Source organism: Watersipora subatra, chromosome 10, assembly GCF_963576615.1.
Source record: "Watersipora subatra chromosome 10, tzWatSuba1.1, whole genome shotgun sequence".
NCBI lineage: Eukaryota > Metazoa > Bryozoa > Gymnolaemata > Cheilostomatida > Watersiporidae > Watersipora > Watersipora subatra.
In genome coordinates this window covers 19,335,147-19,358,010 of record NC_088717.1, presented here as the reverse complement: position 1 = coordinate 19,358,010, position 22,864 = coordinate 19,335,147, and the positions used below count along the sequence as shown (strand labels likewise).

General features: G+C 36.2%; 2 protein-coding genes across 2 annotated transcripts; both read right to left on the bottom strand.

The window, feature by feature from the left end:
• Window positions 1–1,072: 1,072 nt before the first annotated feature.
• Window positions 1,073–5,625, bottom strand: LOC137406579 (uncharacterized). The gene is made up of 7 exons (XM_068093177.1): window positions 5,500–5,625; window positions 4,531–4,660; window positions 4,221–4,325; window positions 3,327–3,520; window positions 2,670–2,831; window positions 2,318–2,450; window positions 1,073–1,385 (listed from the first exon to the last, which is right to left on the bottom strand). Exons 1-7 carry the CDS (start codon window positions 5,558–5,560, stop codon window positions 1,172–1,174), a joined length of 999 nt encoding a protein of 332 aa, XP_067949278.1. The 5' UTR covers window positions 5,561–5,625; the 3' UTR covers window positions 1,073–1,171.
• A 3,896-nt stretch (window positions 5,626–9,521) lies between these two features.
• Window positions 9,522–22,475, bottom strand: LOC137406574 (CD109 antigen-like). Its single transcript, XM_068093173.1, has 19 exons — window positions 22,378–22,475; window positions 21,792–21,890; window positions 21,174–21,301; window positions 20,244–20,379; window positions 19,383–19,532; window positions 18,449–18,611; window positions 16,023–16,233; window positions 15,504–15,618; window positions 15,198–15,413; window positions 13,741–13,869; window positions 13,492–13,630; window positions 13,212–13,388; window positions 12,287–12,525; window positions 11,947–12,202; window positions 11,194–11,408; window positions 10,886–11,032; window positions 10,607–10,779; window positions 10,261–10,414; window positions 9,522–9,952 (listed from the first exon to the last, which is right to left on the bottom strand). Exons 2-19 carry the CDS (start codon window positions 21,846–21,848, stop codon window positions 9,740–9,742), a joined length of 3,018 nt encoding a protein of 1,005 aa, XP_067949274.1. The 5' UTR covers window positions 21,849–21,890; window positions 22,378–22,475; the 3' UTR covers window positions 9,522–9,739.
• Window positions 22,476–22,864: the final 389 nt, after the last annotated feature.

Genomic DNA, 22,864 nt, shown 5'->3' with positions numbered 1-22,864 from the left:
GGCTAATTTGAGTAAACTAGTGTCGATACTGCTAAACTTATTAATAAGAGCTGTGAGAGTTTTAGTGACGTTGCGTAACGCAGAGCGCTATGCAAATTTTAACCCGTGGAACGACTCAATCGCCCAATAAACCCATTGTATCTCACATAGCTTAATTAGTTAGGCTATATAGCCAAGTGAAAGTGAGTTTCCGAGATCAAATATTTTGCGATGCAGATTTTGTCATTGCTCGATACTAATAGCTATAGCTGGACAGGCCGAACGACAGACGGCCACAAACTATGAGATTTATGCATATAGATTTGGTTCTGCCATTCAGCCAAATTATCCTTCAAAGGGACATTTTGGCTGAGGAGTCTGTCTGTGCACCTCACCCGCCTAGCAGATAATAGGCAAAACTCTCAAGAGCAAGTCTTTGCTCAGTTTCTCTCCCTTACAGCAGTCTACATGGTTGTGGTTTGATTGTGAAATTTGCCATTTATTCTATAGAGCTGCGCTCCACTATTGGGAAGCAATTTTTGCCGGACCGAATTCACTCTTTTGACGGAAGGTGCAGTGCAGCGGTTGTACTTTACTGGTGCAGTAGCTGACGAATAGGTTTGTTTGTTCTCTAGATGCTGCCACGGCTCATCGCTTAGCACAGCGCCTTTTCAGATCTTGTTTTTTTATTTCGTAAGGTTGTCCAGTTCACCCTACTTGTATAAGGCTTGACACTTTAGTCACCATCAACCAGACATATATACAGGTGGTACTGGATTACAGGTATTACAGGTATTACTGGTAGCAGAGTCAGTCTGACCAGTTCTGCAAGTGTCAGATAACTTCCATCTGGTTCAAGTTTTACTATTTGCAAACGCTGTAGGTGATCATCTCGATTGTTAAATCTTATTTAAAAAGCACTGCTTATATTTTACACGTTTACTGAGTATCCAACACTATTTTCTTTATATTGAACAAATTATACAAAAACATCCCTTTGATCTTTAATTAATGTTGAATAATCTAGGTTTCCAGCAAAAAAAGTTCCGATAACAAAATAATCTCAGTGTAGTCTTTCTTAGACATGGTGCGAGTGACAAGTGGTTACAAGTGTCTGGTTAGTTGAAGCAATCTAGTTTAGTTGATAACAGATCAGCAATCTAAGGAACCGGTCTCCTGCCTTGCGCTACAATTATTCTATTGGCCAAAATGGATTTTCTTTATCCAGCTGCTCTTCCCAATGTTTGTCCTGGACGCGTGACAATATTTCTGTTTTGATATACTGCATAGTGGACTTTTCTAATTTCGTCAGTGGTAAAATGGAGCAAGATATGTTTGACCTCATATGCTGTAGCTTTCTGCTACTCCATAGTGTCATCGAGATGTCCTCTGTCTCAGCGGAATGCCTGTAATAACACAAGAGGTGAGTCGGTAAGCTTGGTTGATTAGTAATATGCCAATATATTTCAGCTAACACTAAACCAAAGCGCGCAGCAGATGCTCAAATAATATCAAGGAGAGGACTACTCCTGTAACTTGAATCTCATACTGATAGCTCTAGAAATAATTGCCTTTTATTTGATATGTCCTCCAAATTGCATTCTTAATCTTCCACTGCAGACCACGACTCCTAGAGTAGCTTTAGAAGTTTCCTTCTTTTTTTAAAATGAATTACACTTTCTTGAATAATACCTCAAGTTGGTCACGGTATAAAGACCTACATGCAACCCAACGGTGTATAGACGACCTACATGCGACTCTATGATGAATAGATGCATGTGACTACACAGTGTATAGAGCTACATGATGATTGGCTGATTCATAAGCTCCTCGGTAGAGCACTCATCTTTTCATAATCGACTTCCAGAAATTGGACAGTTGTATACTTGTTAACATCAATTTAATAACTGCAAAATTACTGCTATTAACTGGTCTAATAACTGCACGATTACTGCTATTAACTGGTCTAATAACTGCACGATCACTGCTATTAACTGGTCTAATAACTGCACGATCACTGCTATTAACTGGTCTAATAACTGCACGATTACTGCTATTAACTGGTCTAATAACTGCACGATTACTGCTATTAACTGGTTTAATAACTGCATGATTACTGCTATTAACTGGTCTAATAACTGCATGATTACTGCTATTAACTGGTCTAATAACTGCACGATTACTGCTATTAACTGGTCTAATAACTGCACGATTACTGCTATTAACTGGTCTAATAACTGCACGATTACTGCTATTAACTGGTCTAATAACTGCACGATTACTGCTATTAACTGGTCTAATAACTGCACAATTATTACAGAAATTAAAGACAAGGTACCTGAGTGCTAGTCGTGCAATGTCTACTCCCTGAGAGTCACAGTAGTTTGCAGCTTCTTTGCAGGCTTCTTTTATCTCGTCTGTCGCCGGGTGCCAAGAAGCTATGCTCTCTCCATTAGTGAATAGTCCTATTCCTGTAAAGAGAACACAACTCATAATGCAAAAGTCAGTAAAATGTCTGTTTGTAAGTCAATAATCTGTGCTGTCTTGTTGCATGTAGGGAAAGATGTTTGTTAGGTACAAAAACTATGAAGATGAATATACATGTAGATATATTTTTATAGGCATCGATATAAACTTTTAATAGGAGCAATAATGGCTAATGCAGTAGATCCAATTCGATGCCAACTCACCAAGGGGAGATGCATTTATCACTCCAATGTTGTTATTTTTGTAAAATGGTAGATCCCTGGCTAAAGTGGTATCATACACGTTGTGTCTGCAGTATGACATGACAACATCTATATGCTCCATACAGGCCTCGACTAGTTTCCGAACATGCCTTGTAGAGTAGCCTGCAACACATAACAAAGCTTCAGAATGCTTGTGGTAACTAACACAACGGTTGTCAGGTCCAATCTAAGCTATCAGATGTTTATGGCATTACAGCCTAAACTTTTCGCATCTTTACTAAAACAATGGCAAAAATATTGATGTAGGAAGTGTTGGATCAATCAGGAGTGTTTTGACAGCTCCTCTGGCAGTTGTGACATCATTTGAGCTGACAACAAAAAATGTTAAAACCATTTTGCCGACTGCCGGCAGCATGCTGAATACAAATATTGTTGGTAACCAACATGACTCCTTGTTTACATCTTCAATACCAAGCTCTGGGAGAATTGTGTATTTGTCTAAGGAACAGCTCGTGTCAATGACCTTAGCTGTCTAATAAACATTACTTATGTACAAGCTAACTGTACAGCAATCATGTTAAATTTATTAATCAATCATGTTTGCAATATTGTTATCAATCAATCAATCAATAAGCAATCATGTCTAAATAAATTTACCTGTAACACCAATAGACTTGATAAGTCCAGATATTTTTAGATCTACTAAACATGGAATAGTTTCATTGATAAGGGTCTGTAGGCTGGGCGCGTGTTCTACATCATGTATCTGCACAAGGTCTATGTATGACAGCTTCATACATTGTAAGCTTTTCAGCACACTTTCCTTCGTCGTTTCAGCAGAATAGTCAAAACTGTAAAGGACAGAAAAATGTACAAAAACCCAATAATAATGTGTAACATGCACTCGTCAAAAAACAACTAAATGTGAACTATTGCACTAGCACCCTGGCAGTGAGGAGTCATGTGCACCGGCAAGCACAGAGAATAAGTATGTCCATAACTATTCCGAATTGTCAAGAGGTGGTTGGTTGGTTGGTGCAGGTGTTAGTGTGAAGGTCTATTAACACGTATGTCGCGAGTTGAAATCCTGTAGGAAACTATCTTTTATTTAACCTCTCAACCCTGGCTTCAGACGTCAGACACCACCAGACACTGCGCTGTTTATGATAAAAATTGCGACCTAGATTTATTCCTACCAACCAGTCACAAATAAAAACTAGAAAACCCGACATTCAACATTCCAATTTAACAATTGCACCATGGCGTCCATTGTGAACATGGCGACATGCTGAATGTTCCCATAATATTCATAAAGTCATAATATTCATGCCGTAAAACAAAGTATAGTACTACCATAGATGCGTACTACTCATAGGCGCAAGTACAGGGAGCCATAACTCCACTGTCATGAGTAACCTAGTGTATTAAACATACATATTTAAGCGAGTGAAAAAGCCCGAAGTCAATTTGTCAACAGAAATAGCTATTTCATAGTTCCTTAGTTCTAGTAAGTCTCACAGCAAACACTGAACCAGGTTACAAGCTACTCACCTCTGTGTGCCACTGGCAGGATCCATATATCTCCCTACTTTTGTAGCCAAGCAAATAGTTTCTCGGTCGAACTGTGACACGATGTCGCCTAGTAGTTCTTCAGCTCTACAAGAATTATTCTCTCCTACTTATCTCAACACAGGTTTAGGTATAACCGTGGTATTTGCCATTAATTTACTTGTCTTACTCTGCCTAGTAAAAGTTAAAGCAATAAACAGGTTTTTAGCAAGTTATTTTTTAAACCATCACTGAGCAAGATAGCTATTAATACACATCTGATTAGGCAGCAGGAAGCGGGCTGGCTGCTCACCGCCGGTTGTTGTAGAATGGTGCTGTGTCAATGAAGTTAACACCGCTGTCTATTGCATAGATTATCGCTTCTTGAGCTTCCTTCTCATCGGTTGGACCATGTAATCCAGAAAGGCCAACACTTCCAACTCCTGTTCAACAAGTAACATATTCAGTTCTCACGCAAATGTATTGGGCAAATGCAAGCATCTATTCAGAAGTTTTTAACTCCTACCTTGTATGAAAAGTCTATGGAATGCACCAGCTTCCCCAGCTAAGCCACATAACAGTAAATTGAGCTTCTGGTGCATAAAATTTTATTCCATAGCAGTTTATATGAAAAACATTTTTAACTCAACTATTTTACAGCCATAAAATTAGCAAAGCCATAAAATTTGTCAAATTCTACATTGGGTTTTTATTTAAATAAACCCAATAAAATCTTTATGTCAACTCATAGATTTAGCGCTTAGCAACTTTGAAAATAGTAAAATACTTAATAATTGTGCAGCCTTTGAAAACTATTCTTATGTTTATGACCTTGAAACAGAACCTTGCTAAACAAAGAACTTAAGCCGCAAACTGCCCCAAAAAAATATTACCAAACATTAGAAACAAAATAATAGTATTTTGTGACAGTTGTGACAGTTGTGACAGTATTGTGACAGTAATTGTGACAGTTACTTGAAAATTTTAGAGTGAGAACCTTTAATTTTTCTATGCGAAGCAAACAGAAAGCTTAGCTTGAGGAACTTCCACTTGTTCCGCTGAACCAGGTTACAAGCTACTCACCCCAACGCTTTAAAGGAAAATCTATCTATTTTACGGAATCAATTTATTTTATGACAATCAAGCAGTGCCATTCGGTTTACCAGTTTTAAAGGTAAAACCAAAGAAATCTTTACATACGCCAAGACCTAAAACAGTTTTCATTAAGAAAATGATGAAACGTTGAACAATGGTAAAATGGTACACAAACATCAAGACTTACCAATGCTGGAAACTGTCAACCCAGATTTGCCCAACGGATGTTTACCGATTATAGCCTCCATTATCAGTCACACGCTTATGATGGACACTGCTACTGGACAGTGCTAATGGATACCACTTCTGTCTTCTTCAAAGCCTTTAATTCTTTATTCAACCATTCATACCCCCACAATTATATATACACTGCACTCACAGCTATGCTAGTATTACGTCATAAGCTCGCAGCATTCGTGGCTATTTCTGCATCATTGCTGATATTAGCAGAATTAGAGTGATAGCGGAAGAGAGCGGCAAATCAAGCCATGGTCACTTAGAGAATGAAAATGTCAATGCCTTTTCTGAGCTGTCTCGCAGCGGTGACTCGCTGCATGTTTCCAAAGGAATCAAAAATCAATCGAACAGTAGGGGAAGGATGACGAGTCAGCCGAAATAATGAATAGATCAGCTGCTTCCGTTCGCGCCACAAAGTTTGAGGCTCGCACTGCTAAGCCCAAGTACAGCAATCCCAAAGCTAATCTGCTTCGATATCTGCTTCGTATGAAGAAATCGTTGTTTGTTGAAGCAAATAGTGTAATAGAAATGCATTGTATTGCGCTTGATTGGTTGTAAAACTCAAAACTCAATGATAAGTACTTCAAGCAATTACGTGTAGTATTAAAATGCATTTAAAGAACTAAATGTTAAAAGTCATACCATATGTAAAAACTAACTGAAAACTAACCAATGAAAAAGGCTTTTATTAATAATATTAATAAAAGCCTTTTTCATTGGTTAGTTTTATTATCTTACCTTAGGGACACACAAACAGAAATGTAGCGGTGCATAGGCTCGATGGTTGAGTGAAACGCAACCTTATTTGCTGTAATAATTTTAATTACATAAATAATGTAATGTACTTTAATGTAATTTATGTACTACATGTATATGTAATTTTACCAATCCGTTAACTGCTACTCACAAAAATGTAATTTATCAAATACTTTTGGAAGTTACATGCTGGAGATTACTCTGTATGTAGAGACAAATATTTGCTCATATTCTTTTATGTTTTGAAGATTTTTAATAGATGTGGAATGAATTTTAAGTCGAGGTTTGATGATAAAGCTATCTACAGATTAGCAGCATCTCAGTAGAGACTCAATTGCCACAAGAGAAGAAGAGAAAGAGAGAGAAAGACAAAGAGTAGAGACAAGAGCAAAAAAGAGAAGATGAGAAAAGTGTTAAGTAATAATTATTATCACCTCAAAATACGGCATGTACATAGCAAACTGTACTGGCCTATTTGAGCCCAGTCTTTGTAAGTTTTATAGGTACTAAGTAAATGCTAGAAATTCCTTTGTGCAGTAGAGTAAAATGAGTATTATCAAAAATTAGTACCCTGGTAGTCTAGTGTGACGTGAGAGATTGTCATGTGTGCCGATAAAGCGCAGACAATTTGCACAATTATTTTGAACTAGTGCTTTTGCCAGTCTCGCGTCATGTGAGAGATCATCATGATTAATCAGTATGCGGATAATTGTACTACAAAGTTTTAAAGTGACCTAGTAGTGTGATGATAGTGTGTATGCTTTTGAATCTGCGGTTTGATTCCTGAGCCAGGTAATCTCTTTTCCTAACCCTCTTAGCGTGTCTTCGAACAGACGAACAGACAAACAGATAAACAGACATTGTTTTTAGTAAAGTATAGAACTATGGCCTGTATAGATTAGCCCTGAATGCCAGGCTGCTAATCTAAATGTTGTAAGTTCTTTTATATTTTTATGGACCTCCAACCGTTGTTTCAAACAAATTGGACATAGCTGTTGTTATGGTAGAAATTTCTAGAATAACTGACACATTTATGTATTATCAATGTGTTCCAAAGTAAAAATAAAAAACTATGATTTGAATTTTTGAATAATAATAATGACATTTGAATTTTTAACAATTATTTGTTAATCAGAGTATCAGCTGTTTCTTTCACAAAGATCCATAAAATGTAGAATAGGTTGAGTTTATAAAGTTGGAAAAGTGTTAAAAGTTCAACTAACAGAAAGAATCTTTAAGAAGTATCAGATCAAATAACTTTAGCACTCTACAGTGAATAAAACACAATATAATATATAAAATAATATAATAAAACACAATACAACAAATGAGTGTTTTAGTACCAACAACACAATATTAATGAAACAAAATTGTGTTTTTTGTTTGTAATTGTGTCAATTGACTACTCCACTGAGCATCACATACATGACTGCATGATTATCTAGTAGAATGCTGAGCTTGTTAGTAGTGTAGTCAGCAATAGCAGTACACCGTGATAAAATTTATATTTGTTCAAAATACTATTTCAATTGCAGTTGAAAATTAGTGATCAAGTGAATTAATAAATTGAGATTCAAATAATCATATTGACTTTTCTGTTTCTGTGCTGAAAATGTTAGAATTTATTGGGATCCACAGTTCTTTAATCCCTGATCACAGAGTTTCGAAGTTGTCTTATCATCTTGTAAACGAACCAATCAGATTTTTAGCTAATTTTACATTGCAATCAGTTTGTGTGAGACTGGCAAACCATCAGCATCTTGATTAAAAATTTGTTAAATTTCTTTAATCTAACGATGTTAGGCTGGTAGTAGCTGATACATGCCAAACTCAGAACTACTGACAGTTTTACTGACAGTGAACACTGCGCAGAAGGCTAGGCATAAGTCAATATGGCAGTAAGTTGTAGTAATTTTTATACACCTTTTTAACACTTATGGGCTGTTTATAAGCAGTAGACGTTATATTAAGATATTATCACAATCTCTATTTTTATTGCAGTCTTGCAGCTGTATAGCAGTGACATCTTGTTTCTGCTCATTTGTCGGGTAACATAGTGTATGACCTTTTTATAAACTACAGACACTATATTTTGCACATGTGTAATTCTTGCGTGAAGTGTATTTTTGTTGGTTTTGATCAGGAGACATTTCATTCAGTGTTATTGTGGGAGACAGGCATTAATACAGTCGATCTCAAAGGTTGTTCTTATGAGACCAGTTTTACAAGGATATAAAAAGGCAAACTCAGCCATATGTAGCTTAATATTGACTTGAATTCACCAGTGATAGTAATTTTATTATAAACTCGTAAAATAAGTTTATTTTATTGATCGTACTGATTGTATTGATCTTATTGATCTCATTGATTTTATTGATATTATTGATTGTATTGATTGTATTGATCTTATTGGTCATATTGATCTCATTAGTTTTATTGATATTATTGATTGCTTTTGATTGATTGATTATTTATTGATTGTATTGATCTTATTGCTTTATTCATTTGCACACTGCGCAAGACATCATCACAAAATTTGATAGTTGATCTAATACTTTCCGATGTTCGAAAAAACCTGAACATAATATGTTGTCTGTTACATATTTTAAATTGATATAGTTCACCACCATATTTTAGTTGTATATAATAGTATAACAGTATGTGATTAGAAAATTATGCACTGTTTTTATCAAACAGGTTTCGATACTTTTCTATAACATATCTGCGAGAGAAAATGCTCCCAATATCACACATGTCATTATACAATCATAATTAATCAATCCTTTTGCAACAAAGCTTGGAATGTTAAGGATTTGTGTGCTATAATTATTTTTCATTTTATTTCCACTAAGACTGCATACACTAGCCAATAATCTGTTGCTAACATTTGCCTGATTATTGCTAATTTGTTTCACGAATGACACAAACGCGTTTGTCGTTCTTATTTGCTAGTAGCTCTTGCTAGCTTGTTTTGCATGAGAAAATAAAACTGCACTTTATCTGCTCTGATTGGCTGTCGCAATCAAATGGTTTTCTGTGAGTTGAACAAGTTCAAGCAGCAGTTCAACTGATTTTTGAAACATTTTAGTTCAACAAAAGGGAATTTTTGTTAGACAGAATGAAAATTTTTTTGAAATTCATTAAGCAATCAAGATGTTGGCAAAAGGCATAAATGGCATAATAACCATTATAAACACTAAATCTCATGAGTTAGTATTCATGCGTGTTTATTATCTGATATAATCTACTTATGGATTATATAAGTTCTATGAAATTGAAGCCATCCAATTATTATTATAACGTAATAAAAATAATATTTGGCATAAAATACACAACTAATAAATGCAAAGCATTGCAACTACTCACTATATGATAAACTAAAAGCTGACAGCAATCGTTCAAAATGTGCTGATTTCTTATCAGAAACCAGTCATTCACTTTTTTCGCAAGTATTCACTGCACCCCTCGCAGTTATCTCCACATACATCGCAAATGTTGTTGTTACCGAGACGGGAGCTAGAGTAGAAGATGGTCTGTTGGTTCTCAGGCTCGTAATAATCATAGACCTTGACAGCAACTGGCCTAGCTTTAGCTACTAATCCTGTTCTGTCAGCATTGACCTCTACACACTTCTCCTCGCTTGTAAGCTGTAATAACATGGAAACTAAATAATATATATTTAGATGTCTATAATTGGTCACAACTGTTGTTTTTTTGAGCAATTTAAAAGGTTGCAAGTGATTGTTAATTTGTGAGCGTTCTTCCTTAGAAAAGTTCGTAATTTATAAGTAGTATGTTAACATACCATAAACATACTTATGAACTTCCTTCAGTTCACTGGATACACCTTAAAGAGTTACTATATATGGACATCTGAAGTTTACAACAAATAAACAACCACAGACTCGCTAGAAAGATAGTCTAACAACAGTGAAAGTCCAACAGGTGCTCTTACCTCATCAAAATAAAGAATAATCTTCCTGTCACCCTCTTCAATTCTCTTCACTCCGTCGTAGCGTTCCATCTCAAGTGCCTCAATGTCAGCCGTGAAACCACTCGGTATACCGATCTCTTTAACAGCCATGCCTGTTGTACCACCCAGCAACCACCTAGTAACCACACACATCCCTTGTCACCTCAGCAGTCTTACATGTATATCGCACTGACTGTATGGAATTTAAACTAGTATCATATTCCTTTACAGAGATATCTGTATATGTACATTTCTTCACTATGAAAACTGCTGCAAAGCTGTAAAGCTGTAAAGCTCAAATCAGAATATTACATTAGTAATAACTAACCTGGTACAAACTCTCACAGTAATCCTTTTGTCTGACTCACTGATTATAGTAGCTACGGTGTCAAATGCGGGCTCTTGTTCATATGCCTCCACATTGTAACTGACAGAAACTTGAGCTAAGGCTACTCCAGAGCCGCTGGCTGATAGGTTCACAGACTTGGTATCAGCATCCAACTAGAAACAAGTCAGACCCATAACACATATATGTGATACCTGAAGAGAACTGAATGAGGTAACACTGGCTGAGGGTTGTCTCAAGAATGTAGGAAGGACTACTAACCACCCGACTTTGCAACAAAAGAGCATTGGAAGAGCTGATGCTATAGGAAATGGTTTGTCCTGCTGCTGCAACATCCACAGTCATATTACTTGATCCAAATGCTACTTTGGCATATTTAGCAAGTGCTTGTAATGCCACAACTGTATCCTAGAAACAGTAGAAGAGGCATGATATTAGCTCATGTAGAGTAGTTCATAGATGTATTCACATCAGACCTCGACACGCACAGACGCATAGCTCTAGTGTGTAGATACAAGAGCTAGGCATATTTTGAAAGGACGTGTAAAAATAGCATTAGTGACTCAAACCTGAGTTGATGAGAAGCCACCATTGCTGTTTCTCTGAGCTGAAATCCACTTAAGGATAGGCATCGCTTCTGTGACACCAGATCTCTCTGTGACCAGCTGCAGTACATAACCAGCTAGCTCTATGTCAATAGCTCGACCCTGCTGGTGTGGAGCCCTCCATGCTCTGCTGTTGGTTGCAGGAGTTGGTTGGGGCTGGTGCCAGTATTGCATTCCACCTAATATACACTGAGTTCTTAAAACAATCATAGATCAATGCAGAAAGTAGTAGATGTAGAAAGAAGTAAGAAGTGCGATATGACAACTCTATTTAGTCTGAACCTTTTTGAGGGTAAATATTTGCAATGGTAGAGTTTTATTATTGCAATTAAACTAATTAAATACCCTAAAAAAGTACCCTAATTAAATAATTACATGAATGAATTATAAATCACTAGTACCCTGGCAGTATCGAGCGACATGAGAGATCATCAAATGTGGGGATAAAGCACAGAGAATAACTATATGTATAACTTTCATGGTATTTGAAGGATTGGCACACATGGTAGTAGCAATAGGTCTTATGCTGAAAGTTGTGAGTTCAAATCCTATTCCAGGCAATCTTTCTTTAAAACAAGCCTAAATCAATTGAGAGAGCAATACATAGAAACACTAAGGTCGATATTATGCATTTTAACAAATGTATTGTACCAGAAAGCTGCCTCTTGTTTTGAAAAATGGTAAAATTGTGTTCATGCTCATAACATTTCTAATTACCTTCTGTTATGGCAAGTCTTTGAAGAGGTTGAAATGCTAAATCGACATACGGACTGCCGGATTTAAAAAGGGCGTAAGAAGTCAGTGCCAAACTGTAGGGGTCCGCAAGTTCACGCGCCTGTCTTTCTAGATACATCTGGCCAGACCGCCAAGCAGTTCTAAGCCCTTCTACCTGTCTTGGAGAACTGATTCGAACTTCTGATAAGGCAGCCAGAACAAAGGCCGTCAAAGTTACTCTGCTACTGGCTCCACCACCCTGTTATAAAAGACACTCGCTAGGAATAGTGGCTATGCATATTATAGCACAACTACATGATTTTTGTAACTAGGTAATGCTCACCAACATTTCCTTGTGAATGATGCGACCAGGTTCTGGAAAACTCCCATCCGAATTTTGCCTTTTGATTATCCAGTCAACCGCTTTTAGAATTGTCTTCTCATCCACAAAAATAAAACTTCTCGCTTGTTGAAATGACTTGACTACAAAAGCTGTTAGCCACATGCTTCCAGAAGGGTCACTTTGCCCAAATGCGCTGAATGAACCATCCGATCTCTGATAGGTCAGTTCTCTCTGATAACCTGTAATTGAATTCTATTCATCAGTATCCTCACCTATTTTCAGTCAGAAACAAAAAGTTATTTTTAGAATAGGTGAGCAGCAAGTAAAGACATGTGTGACATCTTATATATCTAATAGTGACAAGACAATGCAGGTGTGAGTTATATCATTTTTTGAACAGGGCACACAGGAAGTAAAGAACAACGTGTGACGCCTAATATATGTAATAGTGACAAGACAGTACAGTTGGGAGTTATATAATTTTTTGAACAAGGCACACATGAAGTAAAGACCAATGTGTGACATCTTATATATCTAAAAGTGACAAGACAGTGCAGGTGTGAGTTATATCATTTTTTGAACAAGGCACACAGGAAGTAAAGACCAATGTGTGACATCTTATATACCTAATAGTGACCAGACAGTACAGCTATGAGTTGGCTCCTTTTTTAAAAAGGCGCACAGGAAGTAAAAATTTAGGTGTGACACCTTATATATCTAATAGTGACGAGACGGCGCAGGTGAGTTATATCATATCTTGTAATATATAGATAAATATTATTTCTCTAACACCCTTTATATTGTATTAGGATGAAATGCTTCTGACCAATGACTGTCTAGTAATGATGTATGTAAACCAGTAGCTGTTATAGCACAGAGACCATAGCCTAAGTTTTTAAACTCCTCTCACATAAACACTACAGACCTTTCTCCATGAATCCCAAACTCTTAGCCTTAGTTTCAGCTGTGAGTTGATTGGTCTGCATGAGATACTCAGTAACAAAAATTGTGGGAGCAAAGAAGAGCATATTTTGTTCTCCACAGCCATAAGGCATCCTGATAAGCTTATCGAGTCCAGTCAAAGCGGGTCCCATGACATCCCCTACATCATACAGCAACTATCTGGAATGAATAGCACTATTTTGTGTAGAGAATGCAACTCCTATGAAATTACATTCAAGTTCTTTAATGCAATGAAAGCTTACCAATGAGAGAAAACTCTACCCGTACTGAATCGCTGACAACGTTAGAGGGTAAGTCTATAGCCAGAGTTTCTGTGAAGAGAGAGCTGTTGCTCAGATCAATGAGTACAGCTTGATTGTATTCCTTCTGCACTCCCTCAGCCTGCAGTTAGTCCAGACACCAGAATGACAATCATATGACCTTGTATTCAAGGATTGCTAGGACCATGTTTAGAATCAAGAAGTTTATTGAGAGAATTTCGCCATAGCAACCTCAACTAGCAGATCTCTCTGAACGGCGTCAGCAGCTCCAGGGGTGGTGGCAGTGACCCTGACCTTCATTGACCCAATTGTCACAGGTACGATAGGAAAGGAGATGGTTGTGCCACTGTTAGCCTTCGCCTGAAAGAAAACCTTGTAATGTTAAAAAGAGAGCAGTGCTTCACAATGATACAAAAAATGACGATAGTCTCATGAGAGTAGAAAATATGGCAATTTTAAGCATGGTGAAAAAGTCAGACATTTTCCAGATAAAAAATAAATGCTGAGACATTAAACAAAAATAAAGCAAGTTTTTGGCATAAAAACAGCATTTTCTTGTCAAATCCTGTTTCTCAGAAACACAAATGGCCACGCTTTTGAATGATACAAAATGGGACCAGTTGGTCTACAAAAAAAAACAAAAAAAACAACAGTCTGTTCATTGAAAGCCTCTAAGTATGTATACCTTAAAAATTGTAAAGCATTTAATGACACCGAAAAGAGACGACAAGTAAGGTGAGATGGTGTTCAAAAGGGAAGGTGAGATGATGTTCAAAAGGGAAGATGTGGTGGTGTTCAGAAGGGAAGGTGAGATGGTGTTCAAAAGAGAAAATGAGATGGTGTTCAAAAGGGAAGAAGAGATAGTGTTCAGAAGAGAAAATGAGATAGTGTTCAAAAAGGAAGATGTGATGGTGTTCAAAAGGAAAGGTGAGATGGTGTTCAAAAGGGAAGATGAGATGGTGTTCAAATAGGAAAATGAAATGGTGTTCAAAAAAGAGGATGTGATGGTTTTCAAAAGGGAAGAGGAGAGGGTGTTCAAAAGGGAAAATGAGATAGTGTTCAAAAGGGAAGGTGAGATGGTGTTCAAAAGGCAGATGAGAGGGTGTTCAAAACGAAAATGAGATGCTGTTCAAAAGAGAAGATGAGATGGTGTCTAAAAGGGAAGGTAAGATGGTGTTCAAAAGGAAGATGAGATGGTGTTTAAAACGAAGATGAGATGGTGTTCAAAAGGGAAGATGAGATGGTGTTCAAAAGAGAAGGTGAGATGGTGTTCAAAAGGAAAGATGAGATGGTGTTCAAAAGAGAAGATGAGAGGGTGATTAAAAAAGAAGGTAAGATGGTGTTCAAAAGAGCAGGTGAGATGGTGTTTAAAAGGGATGATGAGATGGTGTTCAAAAGGGAAGATGAGATGGTGTTCAAAAGAGAAGATGTGATGGTGTTCAAATAGGAAGATGAGATGGTGTTCAAAAAGGAGGATGTGATGGTTTTCAAAAGGGAAGATGAGATTGTGTTCAAAAGGGATGATGAGATGGTGTTCAAAAGGGAAGGGAAGATGGTGAGGATTAAAAGACTAAATATGCTAAGGAAAAAGATGAAGGCATTCGACCTAAACTCAAATGAGAGCTGTTAGTTTCTAAAGGGTAAACAGTTTTTATATAATAATAGCACATTGATACAATTAAACATACCAACACAGTCACAGTCTCCATTTTTTGGGCAAGTTCCATCAAACCAGAATCGTCAATTACGATAGATCTGTACTCATCAGACTCTGGAAGTGTGACTGTAACATTTGCATCCCTGTCCAGGTAGTTGAAAACAATGGCTTGAAGAACGAGCTGCTCACCTCTCACCACTGAATATGGTAGATTAAGAGAAACAAAGAAAGGTCTAAAGACTCTCATCTGAAACATAAATAGAAACCTTCTGCTGATGCGTAGACAGCGCTGAAGTGAACAATGCTGCATGATGTTAAATGGGGAATATATACATACCTTAGCAGTTTCTGGAGAGACCCCGAGACCAGCCATATTGGATACAGCAAAAGCGCTTGCCACCCACGAAGTGATAGTATCAGGGACTGTGGTAGTTATCACCACCTGACCATTTCTAATAATAAAGACATAGTTTGGTTAATAAAACAAGGTTCTATCGAAGCTTTGTAGAATAAAGTATGAATCACATTTTTAAAACAGAACGAAGGCATTCCTTTTATTTAAACATAAGTTTGAGGCGTAAACATAAGATCTAGTCTGCTGGCAATAGAAGTAATACAGAAACCTAGAACTATCAGAAATTGTGATATCTGAGGGTCTGTCTAAACACTATTGGCTTAACAGCAAACTCAAAGATTCACACCATAGACATAATGCACTTTTTCAGCAAATATTGTTAGAGTTAAAATAGCATTTGCAGTCAAGTGGCAAAAATTCTTTCATGGATCAGTTTAAATACTCATGGAAAGACAACTACTTAGTGTCCACTTTAAAAAGTAAACCATTTTCATTACTCACTGTGAAGTTAGGTTAGACCATATCCAGCTTTCTGGAAAGATTTTTCGTACTTTAGGCTCAACAGCATTATTAAAGTTTGGTTCAGGAACAGACATTAAACGTTCATCAGCAACCAAATCAGGACCCTTCAAAAATATTGGGTCCGCTAGAATGTCCTCTGGGCCTCTTCTTCTCATCAAAACATATCTGTATCTGCTCGGGTACCTTTCTCCTAACAGAACAGAGTATGTACCTTGACACTGGCTAGCAAATAGCATAAGTTACACAAGGGTGGGAAGTTGCTGCCGTGAGGTGTTACAGACAAAAGTTTATGCGAGTCTGCAAGGCCGGAGGAAATGTGTACAAAACTTTTAGTCATGTTCTCTACGTCTGTTTGTATTTTCAAAGGAACTTTGCTGCTACAAGCTCAAAGCTTCGTATTTATCCTGCATCTTGCATTAACTGAATAAACTGAATAGACGTTATACATTAAGTCTTCATTTGTAAATTCTTTTAATACATTTAAATGATATTTATTGTATTTAAATTATATTTACTAATTAAATATGTAATGACTACATTCCAGTTATGATGATGACGTATATATAAAAATGGTAGAAAGTTTAAAATGGTCTAAGACATCGATAGCTTCTTTTCCACACTTGCTTCCTAGTTCTTTAGAGGCCATAAAGTTGAGTTCTGCGTAATGGTCCAGTTTTTACTAATATTCGTGTTAATGATTGTGTTTATGAAAACTCTATGTAAAATGAGCACATGTGCTCCCTGTGTAAATGAGTGTTATGTAGGCAAAAAAGTGTAAGATGCAGTGATAATGTAATATTATCAGCATACAGGTTTAATATGCAGCAGGCAGGTGTAATATGCAGCAGACAGGTGTGATATGCAGCAGACCAGTGTGATTTGCTGCAGACAGATGTTATATACAGCATACAGATGTTATACGCAGCATACAGGTGTAATATGCAGCAGACAGGTGTTATATGCAGCAAGCAGATGTGATGTAAAGCAGACAGGCATTTTATAGAGCAGACAGTTGTGATATACAGCAAACAGGCAATTTATGGAGCAGACAGTTGTGATATACAGAAGAAAGGTATTATATGCAGTATACAAGTGTTATATGCAGCAGAGAAGTGTGATGTGCAGCAGACAGATGTGATATACAGCAGACAAGTGTGGTATACGGTAGAAAGGTGTGATATGCAAGTGTCTAATGTATCTAATCTCTGATAGGCTCAGTCAGTTCCTGCTGGCTAAGGCGAGCGAAGAATCAGATGCAATCTTATGATGAAACCTCTGACTCATCGGAGTTATCTACTCATAGGTTGAGTCAAGAGCAAGAAGCATTCGGAAAATTTAGAATTGGCCATTTTTGTGAGCTCTTCCTGAGACTGATTCTGTTTACAACAAATTTTTCATGGACATAATAATAAAATTGGTAGAGGTGTATGTCACACGCGACAGACCTTTGGAATGTGTGACATGCGGGTGTAATATGCAGCACATTGATGTAACATGCATCATACAGCTTTAACATCCAATATACAAGTGTAATCTACAGCGAGCTGGTGTAATATGCATTGTAAAAGGTTGAATGATCGTATTTATTGATTAAAACATGTTCTTTATATAAAAATTCATTTAATATGAATTTATTTGGTTGACAGTTAATCTAAACACATCTGACAATGAGCTCTTCATAGATGCTAACTAATTGACCAAAGGCATCGTTGACTTTATGATGCCTTAAATGTTTACTTAAAGCCCTATTGGTGATACCGCCATAATTAAAGAAGCAAAAGCTAATACAGGAGATGCTCCTACAATGTAAATAATCTGTTCCGAGAACTATCACATTATAGAGATTTTACATTTTACGAATAGTAAGATACATGTAAATAGCCTAAACCATTCCAATACCGTCCCGAACTCACCCCCATTGGCCCTTCAAATAGAAAAAAAATGAAGCTACCTTTTTAATTTAATGACTGTATAGTAACTGTAGCAATGACTGTATAATAACTGTAGTAATGACTGTATAATAACTGTAGTAACAACGGTATAGTAACTTTAGTAATGACTGTAAAGTAACTATAGTAATAGCTGTATAGTAACGGTAGTAATGACTGTATAGTAGCTGTAGTAATGACTGTATAGTAACTGTAGTATTATTGGCTTGTATCAATAACTTTTCTTTTTATATCACTTTCACTTGATTTAGGGTTTTATGCTAAGTTATTGGAAGTACACACTTTCAATGTGAATGTAAAACAATTTTTTGACTTTTCTCTAGACAGCAGGGTCTATGCTGCATGGAAAAACATATTTTATATATCTGAAATAAAGTAAAGTAAAAATATATTACTGTATATTAAATATACTCCAGCTTTCTGTTACTTAAATTGTTGTTCAATGTCTTTACTTACGTGCAACATATATGAGTGAGTTGGTAAGGGCGACAATTCCTGAGTTAGAAAGAAGAGATGAGGTATCAGTTCCACCAGTGCTGTATGGGAAAAAGCACACGGCTACATTACCCTGATCGTCATTCTTTGGAGTTGTGTCATATTCCCTCATTTCAGAGATTACCTGTGACAAAAAACTGGTAGTTGTCCAACTAATACTTGATGAGTAAGAAATATGAACTCAACTGCATCACGACACAATGTGAGCATATTACATGGGGCTTTATGTAAAAGTAGGTTTGTTGCTATGACTTGAAGCCGTGTAACATATATAATATATATAAAAAAAAATTTTCTCTGGTTAACCCATATGGGTAGTAATTTCTGCTCTAACTCGGGTCTCCTACCAGAGACCTGGGAGTTTGAGCACTCGCCTCAAGATCTTAGCTGTTCCCAATAGCACACTTTTCTGCAACTCAGTCGAGTTGATTGCTGCCAGTATCTAGGCAAGCTACATTTTATGCGCAGGTGTTATTGCGGCCAGTGCCCCAATGACTACTGGAATTACAGTTAGCTATATATATGCCTGTATGTATGTGTATACAGGTATATATATACAGGTATATATATATACAGGTATAAATACATGTGTATAGAGGTATATACATGCATATATAAAGTAAAATAAAGACATAGTATATCCTTTATATAGTCTTCATTGGACAGATTTTAATTTCTAATATAATTTCTTTTATATGAAATACATTTTATTTGAGATTAAAGATTAGTTTCAGAGGTCTCACAGATTCGCAGCTAATAAAAGATGACTTTTGAATCAATTTTCAATTGTTTCAAAAATGCAAGTTTCATAAAGTAGAAAGTGGTGATAGTAAAGGAGTTGTCTGAGCTTGTACTAATCAAATCAGACACTGCACCAATCACTAAGGATACGTACGTCAGCTTGCGTGATGTCATTTCCTCCAGCCAGAAGCAGGACACTTTGGTCTACAGCCAGCAAACCAACCATAGAGCCAGAGACTGCAGTGACCTGTACATCAACACTCTCACCTGGTTGAGCACTTTCCTTGCTGTATGAAACTGCAACCTGAAAGATACAGACTTATATACAATAATATACAGTATACATGACAATATCATTGATACTTACACCTGGATATATATGACAATATCATGGATACTTACACCTGGATATATATGACGATATCATTAATACTTACACTAGAATATATATGACTATGTAATGAATACTTACACTTGGATATATATGACTATATAATTAGTACTTACACCTGTATATACATGACAATATAATTGATACTTACACCTGTATATATATATGACAATATAATTAATACTTACTACTAATGAACAAACCGGAGGTAGTTTCAGGATTAAAAGTAAAAGTTGCTTCTAAAATAGCTTTTTTCACAAGACTAAATAGTACATGTAAAATAACGTGACATGACACTAAATGGCATGATGCTTTATCACACAGCCGTGAAGTGACATGGCGCAACATGGCAGCATAATGAGACTTGACGTGACCTTTTATAACGTGGCACGCTCTGCTGTGACATGACACACTGTCACAAAGATGGCTGTCTGAAGGTAAAAAATTGATGATTCGTGTCTCATTTTAAACTATTCTTGAAATTGAAAAGTCATAAAATTTTTTATCAAGAAAGTAAAATTCAAAGAATTTCAAAATTGTTTGTTAAATGGAAGAGATTATGATTCTCAGAGGCAGCGAACATATGTTGTGTAACTGTGAGTCTGGTAAAATGCTGGCACCTACTGGATTTCGTTCAAATACTCCATCAACATTGAAGTTGAGGCTATCCGCAACGAGTTCAGCAGAACCGTCTCGTGTCTGGTCAAGGAAATATACAACAATCCTCGCTGATGGTGACATGCTCGCCGTCATCTGAACGCTACAATCAGTGTAAAGTGTCTGAGTTACAGTCATAATGTACAGAGATAATGGAACATCTGATGACAGCAGTAAAACTTCATCTAAAACATTCACATTGAATGCTATAAACTAGCAAAGCACATCTATATAGCTATATATATATATAGCTATATTGCTATATATGGCTATATAGCTATATATATAGCTATATAGCCATATATATATATAGCTATATATAGCTATATAGCTATATATGGCTATATAGCTATATAGCCATATATATAGCTATATAGCTAAGAGCAGGTTTAGTAAATGTAGCTCTATTCTGATTAAAAATGAACTTTCACAAAGTTTTAGCTGATTTTATCAGCAAGTATTGATATTCTTCTCGTATCCGAGATTGCTTTTGATGCTAGAGGTGATCTGACTGCCAGGATGTTTCAACATTAAGATCAACAAAATATCTCAAAAGAAATGCTCAGAAGCAACGCAAATGGTCAGAAGAAAAATTCGTGCAAAATGATGTCACTAGTTGTTATTGTTGCTATAGTTGATATTGGCTAGTGTTTTTGAGTTGCAATATTACGTGTCTCTACTCTGTTGGTCTCTGCATCTATAGACGTCATAGTCACACTTTCGCTTGATCTGAGCGTTTGAACCGCAATCAAATTTTATTGATTTCAATCTTGTAACATCCTGGCCGTCAGATCGCCTCAAACATCAAAAACAATTGCAAATGATAGAATAATACTGATACTTTTTGACGAAATTGACTAAAATTTTGTGTAAGTTTATCTATAAAGTAAGTTTTACCTGAAGTAGCTCTCTGTGTTGACCATCACACTACCAGAAGTTACCATCAAACCACGAGACCAAATTTGGTATTCAACAATCTGCCGCGCTATGCTACAAGTCACCTTAAAGTTGGCCTGTGATCCAGCCTGAAAATGATGAATGACTTTTGATTAGGGACACAGTCTATGTGAGTTTCTCAAAAATAGCCTTGACATGAAGAATTTTTGCAAGACTAGAGAAGGTTCTATTGTCTATGTCAGCAATAGGGACACAATTATTAAACCTGATTATTTGAAACCTTAATCTTAACGGGCTTCAGTGAATGCTTACATTAGACGTGTAATACAAAAATTACCAAATATATTATGAGATGATATAAGTATAATATAAATATAACATAATTCAAATATAATGTGAATATAATATAAGGTAATATAACAGGATTATAATAAAATATGAATATACTATAGTATGAATATGATATAAAAATATAGTATAAATATAATATAGAGTAAGTAATATAAAATTGTATTATGAAGATAACGTGAATATAATATACTATGTATATAATAAGAATATAATACGGCTATAATATGAATATAATATGAAATATTATAAAAATTGTATCACCGTTACCTGAAGACTGCTTGTCTGTAGAGACAGCTGTACGTAGTTGTCATTCCTTGAATTCATCCTTTTAAGAGATTTAGTTACTGATTGGCGACCGTAGCGGGCCTGAAAAAAGAAAAGAGGAATGGATTTACTGAACGTAGTTAAAAAGAACAATCAAACAACTGTGCAATTTAACTATTGCTACCGTTGAAGTACTTACTGTGAGAGTAACTCTGGTTGCTAGTGTTGAAGTACTTACTGTGAGAGTAACTCTGGTTGCTAGTGTTGAAGTACTTACTGTGAGAGTAACTCTGGTTGCTAGTGTTGAAGTACTTACTGTGAGAGTAACTCTGGTTGCTAGTGTTGAAGTACTTACTGTGAGAGTAACTCTGGTTGCTAGTGTTGAAGTACTTACTGTGAGAGTAACTCTGGTTGCTAGTGTTGAAGTACTTACTGTTAGAGTAACTCTGGTTGGTAGTGTTGAAGTACTTACTGTGAGAGTAACTCTAGTTGGTAGTGTTGAAGTACTTATTGTGAGAGTAACTCTGGTTGCTAGTGTTGAAGAACTTACTGTGAGAGTAACTCTGGTTGCTAGTGTTGAAGTACTTACTGTGAGAGTAACTCTGGTTGCACTAGAAGGTATATCTAGTGAGAATTCAGCCAATCCATTGGAAAGGAAAGAGGAATTTGTTTCAAAAGTGGTTCTTCGTTGACCATATGTATAGAATCTATCTTCAAAACCTAACAATAATAGTATGATTAACAAGAATTATAACAATTGATGTTGACAGGAGTTGAACTCCGATATCTAGATTTACATTCATGCGCACTATTCAACTGGGATTCAGGCGGATTCAACTGGCTACTGGACCATTTTGCAATACCCTTGAATAATTGTAGACATACTTATTACACATGATGATCTCTCAAGGTGTACGGGACTACAGTACTAATAACAATAATTGTAACAACATTACAACAATTATTATAAGAATAGCAATAAAATAAATGAACTTTCTCAAATGCAATATGCAACGGGCAGTTGTGATATACGGCAAAAAAGCATAATATTTTGCTGGACTAAGTCTGCTAGGAAT